The sequence below is a fragment of the Eubalaena glacialis genome, chromosome 2 (genome assembly GCF_028564815.1).
Source record: "Eubalaena glacialis isolate mEubGla1 chromosome 2, mEubGla1.1.hap2.+ XY, whole genome shotgun sequence".
NCBI lineage: Eukaryota > Metazoa > Chordata > Mammalia > Artiodactyla > Balaenidae > Eubalaena > Eubalaena glacialis.
In genome coordinates, this window is record NC_083717.1 from 76,588,498 (window position 1) to 76,604,934 (window position 16,437).

At 41.6% G+C, this 16,437-nt stretch overlaps 1 protein-coding gene across 1 annotated transcript; it reads right to left on the reverse strand.

The window, feature by feature from the left end:
• Positions 1–372: 372 nt before the first annotated feature.
• On the reverse strand, positions 373–16,437 carry CCNB2 (cyclin B2). Its single transcript, XM_061182062.1, has 9 exons — positions 16,281–16,437; positions 13,815–13,943; positions 13,596–13,709; positions 8,599–8,769; positions 7,786–7,944; positions 6,037–6,273; positions 5,598–5,738; positions 1,706–1,816; positions 373–614 (listed from the first exon to the last, which is right to left on the reverse strand). Exons 1-9 carry the CDS (start codon positions 16,302–16,304, stop codon positions 504–506), a joined length of 1,197 nt encoding a protein of 398 aa, XP_061038045.1. The 5' UTR covers positions 16,305–16,437; the 3' UTR covers positions 373–503.

The following is a 16,437-nucleotide window of genomic DNA, read 5'->3' on the forward strand; positions in this document are numbered from 1 at the left end:
AAACACATTATGAGGGTTACTTCTGGAAGCCATCACCCTTGTGGGCCAGGTGTTCCTGTATAGGAATCAGAAAATAGTTACGCAGGTTCTAGAAAGGGAATGTCATGGTTATCCTCCCATTTTAAATTTTATATAATGAACCAATCTTTAGGAATGGGTGAACGTTCACTGAAGCCAAGTTGTAGCTTTCTCCGAGAATGGTAAGGTCTTTCCCCAAGCCATCAGGGCAATAATTTACATATTACAATCATAATAGCTCAAAAAGAAATTAGTCAAACAAGCTTCTATTGATTTCTTCAGTATAGAATACCCAAATACACACACATAGGATACCTTAAGAAAAGAAAATCAATAGCTTTATTTTTCCTCTATATACATTTAGAAAATCAGTCTGAGAAAAGGTTTCATGAAGTAGACCAGAGGACTATATATAAAGTCAGGAGTTCCAAATCAGCAAGACAAAGTGCACAGATGAAGCACTCTTCCCTGAGGGCCTCGGCAGCCTAGGACCGTCCCAGCAGAGGTGAGGCAAGCTCTTGGATGGTTTTTGAGTTCAGCTGGGGAATCGTGCTGATCTTCAGGAGTTTGCTGCTGGCATACTTATTCTTGATGGCCTGCAGAAGTCATCTGTGATTAAGCACACATCAGGAGCACCACCGCCCCGCCACCCCGCAAACTTACACCTTATTCCTAGTCTAATTTACAAGTATCAAAGGGCCAGACCCACAGTCTTCAAAGGGTACGATGATGCCAAATCACTGAAGCCAGCAAGTGCTCTAGGGCATGATGTGTCGTGCTTGACAATTTCCTGCCATGCCTAGTGATGGATAAAACCCAGCTGGTAGCACAGGTGACGGTTTCAAGGTCCAAAGAGCAGGCTTTCTCTCATGAGCTCCCAGAGGGGTGGGAGGGGGGAGCTGTGTTTATCATACCTAAGTGCCATCAGGACACAACAGATTTGCCAGCACTGGCAGCAGCAACTGGCCATAAAAGTGAGTGGCAACTAGTGCTTAGATCCCAGATGATACTCTCAGGACTGAAAACAAGACGCTTCCACGGTGTGCTAGATCATGCTGAAACTACAAGTAAGGAAGCAAATCAGGCCGTGAGGACACTTGGTACAAATGCCTTGCTCTCTGTCAGACCCATGGTGAGCTCTGATATTTGGCATCACACAAGCACAGGATAGCACCCCCTCTCCTCTGGTTTCTCCTCTCAGGTAGGCCACACAGAGAAGACTCCAAGCTCCCAGGATGCTTCCTGAATGGACTGCCTCACCACGCTGGCTGTTCAGGTGCTTCTCAGTCATTGTCCTAAAAGATGCTGGACAAAGGCCCTGAGTGATGTCACCCGAATACCCAAGCCTTCCACAGGGCCACTTAAGTTGGACCCCTGCATGCCGGCCAGCCTTCCCCACTTGCCGTGCGCCCTACCCAGGATGCCGGGTCAAGCATGGATAATACATTGAACAGCTGCTTGGGCCTGGACATAGGGAGCCTGTCTACCTTATTTTAAAGAAAGTCAGTTCTTGGAGTTTATGAGTACGCTCCATCCCCTGCTGTACTAGAAAAATATAAAGAGTTTGTGCTAAAACAGACTCTCACACATGCCAAAATATTTACATGAAAATGCAAACACACATACATCCTCTCATACCCCAAACCCATAATCCAGTGCTTTGAACAGCTTAGGAAAGAGTACTTACAATGAATTTCATTAACTTTTCATTTACTTTCACTACATTTTTGGCCATGTGCTGCATGACTTCCAATACTTCATTCTCTGTGTATCCAGTGTAATACTGCTGCTTTAAGTTCTGGAACACAACGCAAAGAGAAGAAGCAAGATAAAGCCTCCACTTCTTTAGGAGAGCACATCTTAACACATGCTGACATTACTTACGTAAAAGCTATAAAAAATATTCTTACCTGCTAGAAAGTCAGTCTCAGCCCCAACCACTACCATGGTACCAGCAAAGCAGCCAGTAAATGCAGGATGACTCTGGCTCTGAGCAGGACTAAATTAAGACGTTACATAGCTCTCAGCTAAATCAAATGGCGAAGGTCCCAAATAATTATGTTTTAAAGAAGGTTGCACATGTAAGTAGGGTACTTCAAGTAACAAAGCTTTCATGCTTGCCTCTGTCACCACACTGAAAGGGGAAGGAAAGTGGGACAGAGTATAAACAAACCCAACAAAGGGTTTACAGAGATCTGGGTCTAGCACATCTCAGTCCCCTCGTTAAAGCCCTGCCTGGCAGTGGCTGGTAGGGAGCTCGAGAGCACAGATATCTGTATTGTCGGTCAGGGAAAGGGGTTCAGGATTAAGAAATAAACTGGCCCATAAGCAGCAATCTAAGCTACCAAACCCAGAAGAACGAAGACCTCCCAGCAGCACTCTCCTGTCGGGCCCTGTGTAGTTAAGCACTAGAGAACACAGAGCACTCAGAGAAGCATCTACACCCAGCCTCGTGGCCCAGCCTCCCAGAGACCAAAATTCAAGCAAAAGGACAGCTGATGATTGATAACATGACTTACTTTGTATGAAGACATGTAACCTGACTTTATTTCAGATTTGTGATAAAATTCTAAAAGCTAAAACACACCCCTCTCATATGCATAATATAATTGGGAAAATAAACCACGATATAACCTTAATCCTAAAATAGTTTAAAGGAAAAAAGAACTAAGCAGGAGTGAATCCTGATGTAATGCACAACTACTGGTATTTTGAAATCAATTGCCAGGAAACAAGGAGGCCTACAGTTAATAGGTTTAGAGCCAAGGAAGCACCTCTTAGAGTAATTTGGCTAAAATAAGCCATTGGTACCAAGAGCATGTGCCATAGATGTTACCAGTGGCCTTTTTGCCTTCAATTTTTATATCAAAAATTTTCAAATCTATAGAAAATTTGAAAGAATAAGATAATGAACATCCGTATATCCTTTGTGCAGATTCATCAATTCTTAATATTTTGCCACTTTTTCTCTCCTCCTCTTTCTCTTTCTCTCACTCATGGTGTCTGCAATTCGCTTTCAAATGGTTCAGCAAAAGTTGTGTGTGATTTTTGAAGCCATCAAACGGCTGGACCATTTGAAAGTGAGTTGCAGACACCATGACACATCACTTCTAAATGTTTCAGAAGCGTCTCCTAAAAAGTATTTTCCTCCCTAGCTACAATACCTTTATCACATAAGAAACATCAACAGTTCCATAATATCATCTAACATATAGTCAATATTCAAATTTCTCCAATTGTTGCAAAAGTATCTTTTATAGATTTTTCTTTTTATACCCAGGGTCCAATCAAGGTACAGAGTACATTTGGTTGTTGTTGTCTTTAGTCTTTAAAACTCCCATTTTCTTGGCTTTAAATGACATTGATTTTTTTGAAGGATCCAGGTCAGTTACTTTGAGAACGTCCCATTCTGGATTTGTCTGTGTTTCATGATGACTGGATTCATGTCCAACATTTTGGACATGAATTCTATTTAGGCGATAATGCATACTTCCTATTACACCAGAAGGTAGGTAAAGTCAGGTAGTCTCACCACTGGTGATACCAAGCTCAATCACTGGGTTAAGGTAGTAACTGCCAGACCTCTCCATCACAAAGGTACAGTTTTTCTTCAGAAATACTACACATCTGTGGGGTGATATTTTGAGAACAATGTGAATCTTGTTTGCCCAAATTATTTTACTTAATGCTATGAGCATCAATTGACGATCCTTGCTTGAATCAATTATTACACTAGGGGTTTAAAAATGGTGTATTTCTATCTCTACCACTTTTTCTACTTTAATTAGCTGGCATTCTACTGATTTTTTTTTTAAGTCCCTCCCTCCCTCCCTTCCTTCCTTCCTTTTTTATCATTATGGGTTCATGCATTTTTTAATGCATTATAATCTATTACTGTCACAATTCTTTTTAATGCTCAACTTTAGTCAGAAGGAGCCCTTTCAAGCCAGCTTCTATGTCCTTTTGATGTGACCCCACTGATCTTTGAGAATTTGCCTGCTACCTGTTACAAATTGATCTACGCTCACCTTGTACTTCCCCTGCCACAGCCCTGAAATCAGCTATTTCTTGAAGGAGCCCTAGTTCCGAGTGTGTCATGGCATTGAGTATGCAAGATGTGAGCACTAGGTATCTTCACTGCTACTGCGTTGTCATTGTTTCTGGGCCTTTCATTATGAATTTATTGATATTTCTAAAACAGATTTAATATTATAGGGTTTTCCTTTGTTTTTAATTGTTAGCAATATTTTATCTTCTTACAGTGGAAAATTTTAGTCCTTAATAACACGAATCTTTGCTTTATCCTACAATAAAAATAGTTACAGAATTATAATAACAGACTACTATTAACCTCCTAGAAACAGATTAGTAAACCTCCTAAGTAAACTTTAAGTATGTTACCTTTTCTGGTCCTTTGTTTTGTTTAATTTCACATCCCACTAAAAATGCACAGTCAGAGTGCTGTGTTCAAAAGTTATGGGAATTAATTCTTCCCTCTGTTCTGTTACCACTTTGAATATATAGTGACTTTGTTTTTGCTTAATTCCAGTTTCGGGTTTGCATAGAACATTCATGTTGTTCAAAAGTCAAAAAAGTTACATTACACTGTATACAAGTTAATAAAAAATTACAACCAGAAGTTCTGCTCCTATCCTCAACCTTCTACCCTGATACCCACCCAGAGATATCCATCTTCATTAATTTCTGGTCTATTCTTCTTGTATTTTTTGAAAAATTAGCAAATACATAAGCACAGATACATATCTTCTCTCTCTTACTCCCATTCTTTCTTACATAAAATGTAAACTCTACATACTGTGTAGAGGAAAAGGTCCACCACGATGCCCTGGCATTCTTACACATATCCACCACATAGGCCACGACGACAAAGGCTTGAACCACATTGATCTGTCTTGGCAAAATGCTTTGTGATCTTCCTGGAACATGACGGGGTGGCAGGCGAGGGGGCCGCCTCCAAGCCATCTCCCACTCACTTCCCTATCTCTTCTGGGTAGGAGGCTGTAATGAGACCACTTCTTATCACCTCCTGGGCTCTGCTGGGGTGTTTGCTCTGCTGCTTGCGGGCTACAGATACAGACTCTAAAACTGCTTAGTGGCAGTCCAGAATGGGCCCATCCACAGAAGTGATCCTCTGACTCGCATTGCAGCCAGTGGCCCCTTTTGTTTCACTGTTATCCTTTTTGGTGTGTGAAACAAGAACCCAGGCAGGAGCTGACATCCTTGGCTAATTGTATGAACCTAAAAGTGGCTCATTTCATCTTTACTGGGTAAACCAGGTCAGGCCTTGGCCCTGTTTTGTCTTACGTGCTTGACAACTTGCTTGTTTCACTTAAAAAAATATCCCAGAAATCTTAGCCTATCAGTTCTTAGTGGCCTTCCTCATTCTTTACGACTCTGTAATATGTTTGCGTACCATGGTGTTGTCACCAAGCAGCTCTTTTAAGCCTGTGGCCTTTTAGCAACCGCTTCAAGGATAGTGTGTGACAAATGCTAACGCCTTTCGTGTCTAGAGGCCCTAAAATACAGCTAATTAATTTCTTCTTAAATTCAATACTTACCCATTTTCTGTGGCCTAGAACCTTCTGGGACAGGCAGGAAGCGGCTGCTGCCACCTTAGAAGGGTGATAATGCACCATGTCGTAGTCAATGAGAGTCAGTTCCATCAAATATTTGGCTAAAGTGTGCTGTTCAACATCGACCTATGAAAGAACAGATGGTAAGAAGCATGGCTGTTAGGACTCTCTTGCAAAATTCTGGGTGAAGATCTAGGAACTCAAATCCACTTAACTCACTTGTCCTTCCCAGGCACTGCTCTATTCCACAGTATGTTACAAACACAGAACATGAAGTCTTTTAAGAACTGATAAGTTAAGTGTTAGGACTTATCTAAAAGATGCATCCTATAAAGTCATAAGTTTTCCTTTAATTGGGTCAGTGTTTCTGGGATGAGACAACAAACAGCAAAATAAAGTCTCCTACGGAATTGGAGGCACTTACCTCTCCAGCTTTTGATGCCCGCCTTAAGAAATGTAGTGGTAAAGGTCGACCCAACTCAAATTTCAGTTCTTTCAAAATTAGAGTTTCCATTTCTCGAATTTGAGAACTGGTGTAAGCATTGTCTGTGATGTAAACAAAGTCTTCAATATTTGGAGAAAACATCTCCTCATACTTGGAAGCCAAGAGCAGAGCTGTAATCCCAACCAGCTGAAGCTTCTTACGAGAGACTGGCTGAACCTAATTGAAGAAGAGTGTGTCAAAAGTCTTAACTAACGAGAGGATGGGGGCTCTGGGTGGAAGAAAGTAAGAGGAAACCAAGTCCTGAAGCAGTGCACGTTGTCTCTGCTCACACCCCTCTTAAGGGCACAGGAACCTGAGTGTTGATCACAGGCACCACCATGGCTCGCAGGAGCTGTCTATCATGGAGTGCTTGCTACGTGCCAGGCACAGTGCTGAGATTCAAACAATCATCTCATCGAATCCTCACAAAAAACCTAGGAAGTACATATTTTTTACCCCACTTAGAAATAGATGGACTGAGAAGAGATGCAGACATCAGCCCAAGATCAGTCAATTGCTGACTGACAACCAAGCTCCCAGGCACTGCTCCACCCCCATCATCCTGGCTTGAGTGTCTGGGGAAGCCCCAATATGGCACTCAGTGTGGTCTGAATCAGGATGAGGCCAAGCAAAAAAGCAGGAATTTAATGGATGACTAGGGCTGAGGAAGTGCCTTAAGTGTCTCCTTAATCCTCACCAAAAGTACACTAATTATTCAGCCTAAAGAACCTTCCAAAGATGCTTCAGGGTCAGAGAAAATCTCAGCCTGGAGGATAAGTGTTTCCCTTAACTTTCTTTTCTTTTTAAACTAGGAATTTGTGTTTTTTGCTTCAACTCTCAATATTGAAAATCTACCAAAAATATGACAGTGCTTTCCTATCCAGTGAGGATTGTATAATAAAAACCAATGACTCTATGATGACTTAGCATTTTGCAGTATCTCAGGGTCAGTCTTATCAACACAATTATTACTGTATGGTTTGGGCTTGACCTACACCTATATTATAAATGTTGACTTTAAATAAATAAAGCCTTATCTGAAGGGCTACCCATTTGGTAGACAACGCACCAGTGGTTAATGTCTGGCATTTCTTCTAACTGGTCAGTGTTCTTACATTACCAGTTGAGAAATATTTTGATGATCACTACGCTTCTCCGCTTCATTTCTTACCTCCCTCTTTACTTTAGACCTCACACTGAGTACACTCCCCACACATACCTCCAACACCTTGTAAAAAGTCTGCCTCCTGCCTCTTCTACACTGATTCAATGCCACAGCCAGCTGGAAACTGTTAAGTCCTCTAGCCAAACTCCTCATTTTTCATATGAGGAAGCTTAACACCAAAGAGTACTGAACTATGGAAACTGTGCAAGTGGGCCTGGAGAACCAGCCTCCAAAGGCACCACAGGCTTCAGATGGACTTTCAGACCATCTGATGGTTTATCTCCTCCGATGAATGATTGCGGCAAGGCAGCATCTCCCCTGAGCACTTTGCAGCAGGCTGACCTAACAGAAATGCCCAGCATTGGTCAGCATCACCAGAGGTTTGACACACTTGGACTACTTCCTTTTCTAGCACTTGAAGTGCTTTGGCATCTCATAAATTGGCTTTTGGTTTTTTCTTCAGAGGCGCCACACCTTGGCAGTGCATAAATGCAAAGTTCGCTGAGCTGCACGAAGTCCCTTACCTGTAAAAATCGGTCCATGATGGCGACGCACATGTACAGAGTTTCCTGCAGCAGCCTAAACTTGGAGTGGACTTGCACCAGCCAATCCACCAGGATGGCACGCATGCGTCCGTTTATATCTCTTCCATCTAAAAAATGTGGATTTATGGATTGCAGAACCTGTTGGTGGAATTAAAAGTTTAAAAAGCTGACCTCGATAAACAACAAGGTCCTACTGTATAGCACAAGGAACTATATTCAATATCCTGTGATAAACCATAATGTAAAAGAATATCAAAAAGAATACATATATGTATAACTGAGTCACTTTGCTATACAGCAGTAATTAACACAACATTGTAATTCAACTATACTTCAATGAAAAATAAATTTTAGGGACTTCCCTGGAGGCGCAGTGGCTAAGAATCCACCTCCCAATGCATGGGACACAGGTTTGAGCCCTGGTCCGGGAAGATCCCACATGCCGCGGAGCAACTAAGCCCGTGCGCCACAACTACTGAGCCTGCGCTCTAGAGCCCGCAAGCCACAACTACTGAGCCCGCGTGCGACAACTACTAAAGCCCGCACACCTAGAGCCCATGCTCCGCAACAAGAGAAGCCACCGCAATGAGAAGCCCGCGCACCGCAACAAAGAGTAGCCCCCGCTTGCTGCAACTAGAGAAAGCCCGCGCACAGCAGGCCCAATGCAGCCAAAAATAAATTAATTAAATAAAATAAAATTTAAAGTTAAAAAAAAAAGCTGACCTCATTTCCTTCCCAGCTATGTGGTAAATTCCACACGGCTGTACAACCAAAACACAAAGGCCCACTCACCTCAAGCTGCCTTAGATACTGGTAGATATCCTTAACATAGTCGCTGCAGAGCTGAGGGTTCTCCCAGTCTTCAGTATCAATATCCTCAATTTTGCAGAGCAAGGCATCAGAGAAAGCTTGGCAGAGGTTCTCTTCCTTCATGGAGATATCCGCAGGTGTGGGAGAGGAACCCTACATCCACAAATGAAAGTGCATGTATCACTACCTTAGGAGTAGTCTTGATCACAAATACAAGCAGGGCCAACTGGTTTAAAAGTATCATATGCATTTTTATAAATGATAAAGCCAAAACAGATACATTTCAGAGTAAGAGGTGAATAATTCAAGATGTAGGGGATGAAGTTTTCGGAGGTATACTCCTCTGTTTAAAAACACTCTAGGGGGTGGGAGGGAGGGAGACGCAAGAGGGAGGAGATATGGGGATATATGTACATGTATAACTGATTCACTTTGTTATACAGCAGAAACTAACACACCATCGTACAGCAACTGTACTCCAATAAAGACGTTAAAAAAAAAAAAAGAAAACCACTCTAGGGGGCTTCCCTGGTGGCACAGTGGTTAAGACTCCACGCTCCCAGTGCAGGGGGCCCGGGTTTGCTTCTCTCCAGCCTCCTGGCCACGTCTCCCTCACCACAAGCAGTCTCCCTCTTCCCAGAAGCCTCTTGTCCCTGTATCCACATGGATAATTCCCTCACCTTCTTCAAGTTTTGCTTAAGTGTTATCTTCTCAATTAGGTCTATCCTATTTAAAATTACCATCTGCCTTCTATTCCCCCCCCACACATATGTTTCATCTCTTTTACTGTGTTTTTCCCCAAAGAATTGATAACCTCCTAATATACTATAGAGTTTACTTACATATGATGTGTATTATTTTCTGTCTACCTCTACCAGAATGTAAGCTTTATAACCTTACATTTATTCAAACTGATTTTGTCCACTAAGGTATCTCAAATACCTATGTCATCCCTGACACAGTATTTATTGAGTGTAAGAAAGGTAGACACCTGGGTTCAGAGATTCCTAGAGCTGATAGTTCACTTTAGCAGTAGCCTCTTGTGCAAGTGTAATGTTTTCTTCTCGTGAACCAATTTATTCTAAATTGAGAAACTGGCAACGAAAAAGCAGGAAAGCACATTCCAGCCTATGAATAAAACAGAAGGAGGAAGCAAAGACTGAGCAAGTATACACCCAGTATTTTATCTTCTTATGCTGACTGGGTGATTATTTATAAAAATCACACAAATTAAAATTTTATGAAGTTAAAATAAGGATTTAGTAATGAAGCAAAAACAATTACTTTTTTAAAGAATAAGAGGTACTTCTCAAAGTACAGCCTAGGACTGCAAGGCTATAAGAATATGTATTAAAGTAATAAAATACAGAAGGAAAGAGAAGGCAGTATAATAAACAATTTTAATTTACATTAAAGCTCAATGATTATAGTTTCCAGTCTTAGAGAAGAAGAAAACAGTAACAATATATATATCTATATATATATATATTGATAGCAATTCAAAACATGCCCTTCCCTCTTAAACCAAAGGTCTTAAACTGAGGAAGGGCTAGGTGAGCAAGAGGTATACAGGTATACCTCATCTATTCAAGAATTTAAGAACCGTTAGAAGGAATAAGAAGAGCTACTTGGGGTACCAGGGAGAAACCTAGTAAGGTTACCAGAGACGGTAGGACCTCAAGGAAAATGAGTAGGCAAAGGTACACAAGCACAAGTCCCAGGGGAAGCCAAGAAATAAAGGCAAGTCTCGGAACTGCATGTTGATTTGGGACGGCAGAAGGTAGTGCGTGAGGTGACAGAAATAGGCTGGGAAGGTGAGCAAGAAATTAGCTAAGGAGTTTAGATTTTATTTGAATATAAGTGAACCCACTGAAGGAACTGAGCAAGAGTGATTAGAATCAGATGTGCATTTTAATAAGCATGTGTAGCTTCGGTTTAAGGTTACCTTTTTTTTTTTTTTTTTTTTTAAGGTTACCTTTTTTAAGGATAAGCATCATCACTTTCCCCAGGAAGGGCAATCAGTACCAGGAAGCCTAAGAAGGCAGAGGTTATCTTCATGTGCTTCAGACTGCCTTAGCAGCTTGAAATGTTTACCTGTGTCTACTCAGAAGTATATCTGAGTTTAGCCATATGCAATGCCACCAGGATGAGACAAGGATAATTGCTCTGGGCCTTAATTTAGAATTTCTTGAAAGCATTCCTTTTGGACTCCAACATAATCTAATTATTCTAAAATCCTTTCTAAGATCCCGCTTCCCTGTACAGATTATAGCCTAAGCCCTGTGGGCCAGCTGTGCAATCCTGTCCAGAGTCTGCTGCATGCAAAGGTAAAAAAATGCATCAGCTAGTTACCCATCACAAAAGTGGTTCTAGAACAAAAACCTTCAAATTAGATTAATGAATGAGTCCTGTGGGTTGTCAGAGACAACTGAAAAGTAGTAACAGAAACAATAAAGCTGTGAGATTTTGCTGAACTTGAGAAGCTGCTTTTTGGTAAAGGACGGGTAGACTGTGAGTAAAGGCTACTGAAGTTCTCCTAGCACCAACATTTAATGAGTCGGGTCTGTTAAGAGAACGGATTAATATGAATATGCAAATATATAGGTATTAACACAAGTTTTGGTAAAACACGGAATTCCTTTATTTACTAAATTTATAATAAACAATGTCAATTAAGTGCAATAGGGAAGGACTCCAAGAAAAAGTGTTGATTCCAATCAGACAGTTCATGATTTATAGCAATGACTGTGTACACGTGTGTACAAAAGCATACTCAGCTGTGGAAAGGCAAAATCAGTTACCATGATTAGCTTTAGGGAATGCAGTGGAGTGGAATTTTGGGGGTAGGGAGAATAGTTAAAATGAACTGACCCTTTATTCTATGTACTCTACTATTTCTGTATTGTCTTGCTTATTTATGCATATGTTTCTTGTGTAATTAAAAATAAAAGGCACTCTTTTTTTTTTTTTTTTAATATGAATAATTGTGCTCGTTTTCTTTTATATGTAGTTTTTGTTTTAGGGAAAGTTAGGCCATAAAAGATTCTTATAGTTGAATAATGACTATCACCAAATTTAGTGTTTCAATCAAATCTGTAAACCTAAAACCTCATCAGAATTTCTAGCTGCCACTCCCCAGTACATCTCCTAAGCTTGCATCTACCTCTGCTACAGGGTATTATAGTGCATGCTTTCACTCTGACATTCTCGACTTGACTGGGAACTTCCTGGGGACAGAGTCAGTGGTTCACTCACCTTGTTTCCCCAGTACCCACCAAACAAGAGGCTAGTAAAAAGCCTTCTTCCTTCCTTCAAACTACTCAGTTTGCCAAAGCCTCAGGAGTCAGCAAAAAACAGTTTTCTCCAAAAATTGCATGATAATAAGCTTCTGCAAATACCTGTGAATGGCTGGAACCCTCTCCTTCAGATATTGCTGGCCCATTTCCAAATGCATTTCCCAATGGCTGTCTCTCTGTTACCTCAACAAATCTAAAGCCAAATGAGACACCTTCCCCAAAGCTACCTCAATCTCCTGAATTTCCTATATTTTATTAATTTATTCCATAAATGGTTCCTTAAAAACTCAAGTGCTTAAGGGTCTCACTCCTCCACTCCAAGCAACATAGCCAAAGAATTCCTTCTGAATACAGGATGATGTCCCTGAAAGGAGTTCTGGTACATCCCAACACATTTGAGGTTGTTTCTTAGCACCCGTATAGATACTGGTATGTGGATGTCCGCTTAGGGGAGATATGGGCTCGTTCAAGACACCCATCAGCCCTTGCTTAGAAAACTGCAGTACCTCCTACTTAACGTCCCTTCCATGGCCACCCTACACTGCTTTCATCAGGTCTCTCCTCCTCAAAACATTCCACAGGTTCCTCACTGCCTAATGGGATAAAATCCAAATTCCAAGGCCTTCAAATCCAGCTGCAACCTTCTTCCCAACTTTTCCTATTTCCTCACACAAACCATCTGACCCAATTTAGACTTGCTGACTCTTTGCCCCAAAGGACATAATTTATAGGCCTATTCCCTCTTTGGTGCCTTGATTCCTATTGCTGCTTTGTTCCCCCAAAAGGTGCCCCTTCCTATCAGCTTCTTCCTATCCTTAAAAATCCCACTTACTCCAGGAAGTTTCCCCAGACCACTCCATCCCTCAAGATTCTCTCCCTCCTTTAGATTCACTTTGCATTCAGTCATCCATTGCCCATGGGCACCTAGCAGCATGCCCTCAGATTATATATTTAATTTTCAGGTACAGATGCCCGTTCTGGATAAGTCTCCTCAAGGCAAGATGTCTCTTTATCAGCCTTAACACAATTGGATGTGTAGAGTAAGTACTCACCTATTTCTCAAATATATTCAATGTTTTTTTTTTAAATTTCAAACATACAATAATATATATTTTGAGCTAGAAAGAGTGAAGTGGTCATTGTTGTATACTTAGCACCTACAACAGTGCTTGCTTCATTGTAATTATATGAATGTGTGTAATCTATGAATGAGAGGATGCATGAACTAGAACATGGTGAAGATGAACAGGCCAGTGGGTCCATTAGCATTCTAACTTCAGTTGAGCTAACCAGTCACGGAAACTACAATCTATCAACACAGAATTTTGGCATTACTTTGTTCTTCCATGAGTGAAGGTCTCAGAATTGTAAGCTTCCACCATCTTCATGGATAAGTTCATTCTTACAGTGAGTTATTTTAATAAAACCTACCAAATTTTCCTCTGAGATCACTAAATTTATTTGGGTATTAAGGTATTTAACTTTGTTATTCAAGGTCATAATATTATATTAAGGTACCATCACTGAATAGATGTGTATGTTCATTTTCTACACTGTTGTTTTAAAGTAGAGCTCTAGCTATCACTGTTCTTCAAAAGTTGCACTGACAGTAAAGGTACCCTTATATCCTAGCCCCAAACAGCCTACTTCGTTAAGTATGTTTGTAAATTCAGAACTTCCTACCTTTGGAGCCAACACTTCCATCTGCACTGGTTTCACAGAAGCAGTAGGTTTCAGCTGCTTGTTGACATTTGTTGTTTTGGTGGGTGGAACAGGTACTTTAGTGTTCTGAGCTTTCTAAAAGGGAAAAGAAATGTGAATAGGGCAAGATGGCCAGTGTTGCCCCTCAGTGCTCTACAGAATCAGCCTAGGGTGTGCAGGTACAGTTCTCACAGCTGTTACCTTAGTTACTTGTGCGGCTCTGATTGTAACTCGATTTCCAATTTCTTCTAAAACTGCCCGCCTGATAGTCACATGGCTTTTAGGTTTAGAATTAACTCCTGTGTCAATATTCTCCAAATCGGTGGACACCTAAAAAAAAAAAAAAAGGAAAAAAATTACTGAAGAGTTGAGATCATTTACAATACTTTGCTAGTGTCAGAATTGATTCAGGAAAGGTGAATATGCTGAGATCTATCTGCGAGAGGGAAAAGGTACATTTCAGGAAGTCTAAAAATGCTATTTGTGATTTATAACATCACTCTAAATTAGGCAAATCACTCATCCACCTTATCTATTTTTAAAAAGTCCACTAAGAGCTTCACAGATAAGTGATCATTTCTCATATGGTACCCACCATCATTTGTCAGAGATCCCTGGATATTAATGGCATCTATTTAAAAAACTTCCTTGACAGAGATGAGTAACAAGTGCAATTAAGACACAATACTAAAAAGCTGTTTTGGGCTTCCCGGGTGGCGCAGTGGTTAAGAATCCGCCTGCCAATGCAGGGGACACGGGTCCGAGCCCTGGTCCGGGAAGATTCCACATGCCACGGAGCAATTAAGCCCGTGCGCCACAACTACCGAGCCTGCGCTCTAGAGCCCGCGAGCCACAACTACTAAGCTCGGGTACCACAACTACTGAAGCCCACATGCCTAGAGCCCGTGCTCCGCAACAAGAGAAGCCACCGCAATGAGAAGCCTGCGCACCGCAATGAAGAGTAGCCCCCGCTCGCCACAACTAGAGAAATGCCGCGCACAGCAACAAAGACCCAACGCAGCCAAAAATAAATAAATAAACTAAATAAAAATTTTTAAAAAAAAGAAAAAGAAAGTGTGGTTTCTTCTTTAAAAAAAAAAAAAAAGCTGTTTAAAAACCAGATGTTTAAAACCTAAACTAGCTTTGATTCTTATGCCATGCTAGAAATAAGAAGTACTCAGGTAGACAAGATCTTTAGAGATACAGCTTTTTAGCCATGAGGGTACCATAGCATGTACTCTCTATTTTATTACGGATATTTAGAAAGAAAATAGTTTTCGTGGGTAAAATAGTTTTATCTCGAATTGAAAGTTTGAATTGTATGAAATAAAAATTGTTAGTTGACCTTAACCTGCTTTAGACAGAACGTCCTTAGAAACAAAACTTGTTAGTAAAAACAATTCACACAAAAAAGTTTATTTTATTATATGTGATAAACATTTCATGAGAAAAAAACAGCATGTACTATCCCTGAGAATTGGGGGTCTTAATCTTAAAAAATTTCCCAACAGGGGGTTTGAATGGACCTACCAAGATAGACAGAGGGGCAGGGAAAAACTCAAACCTTACCTGAATAGACAGAATTTGACTATGAAAGCACCTGATGGGATAGATTAGACAAAAATTACTTATCAATTTGACTCAGATTCATAAAAGGGTTACAATTAAATACCGAATGTATTCAACGTATTATTATTAGGATTCTCAAAAGTCACACTGTTCAATTTTTCCAGCAGTTCCTGAGATTTTTAAAAAGCGTTTGAAAGTTAAATTCTTAATGGGTTGAAGCCTGGTAATCTAAATTAAGCCATCTGGAAGGGAAAATCCCCAGCTTTTAACAAACCTACAGCCAGGACAATGGAGCTCAGGTGTGTCAGCGCCCTCCATTTTTCAGCAAAGAAAAAAGTAGATCCAGGTACAATTCAAACCCACAGAAAAAAATCCAAAATTCCATTAACACTTTGTTTTTTGCAAAGACGAAATAAATGAATTTGGACCCTTCTCTCAGTCTGCCATATGGCTCCAAATTATATGCAAAATCTCTATTGCACTTGAGTAAAGAAATTACTTTTTTAAAGGGACAAACCCATACAGTAGTGAACTTAGCCTTGTAACACTTCGTGTGCAGAAATAAATAGGAAACTAACAAAAGTGAAATGTGAAAACATCTGAAACACAGCCACGGCTGTTGCTTGATCAAACGTTAGAACACTTTACAGCCTGCGGAATTTCTTCAGTCCTTCTCCCCATCCTCACCACGGATCCCTTAGCTGGCAAGCAGTTTGAGAAGAGAGGAAGGAAACCCCAAGAAGCTGTAACTCTCTAACAACAAAGCGCCCTCGGGGATCGCTCGCCGCGACCTAGGCCCAGTGCTCTGGGGGCTCACTTGACAACTGCCACCCCCGAGGCGCTTTCCCACACTTCCCCCACCCCAGCGCAGGGACGGCCAGGCCAGGAGCCGGGACCCGGAGAGCGGAAGCGAGGCGGGGAGAAGCCGGCCGGAGCGGAGAGGACAGGCCGCAGGGCCCGCGCCGCCCGCAAGAAGGGGAAAGCGGCGCAGGTTGGGACGAAGAAGCTCGGAGCGGAGGAGAGAGAGAAGCGAGAGGCGGCTGAGGGCGCTGCGCGGCCGGGGCCCAGGCCTGCACTGGGGGTCGCCGGCCCACTCACCGTCGGGCCTCGGAGCAGCGCCATGAGGGACGGGACAGGCAAGAGTGTCAGCCCGGCCCAGGGAGGGACGCGGACTGGAAACGGAGAGCACTAGCTTCCCCGGCGCCGTTAAGACTGCGCTCGGAGCCCGCACCGCTGGAGATCTTCGTGAAGTCGC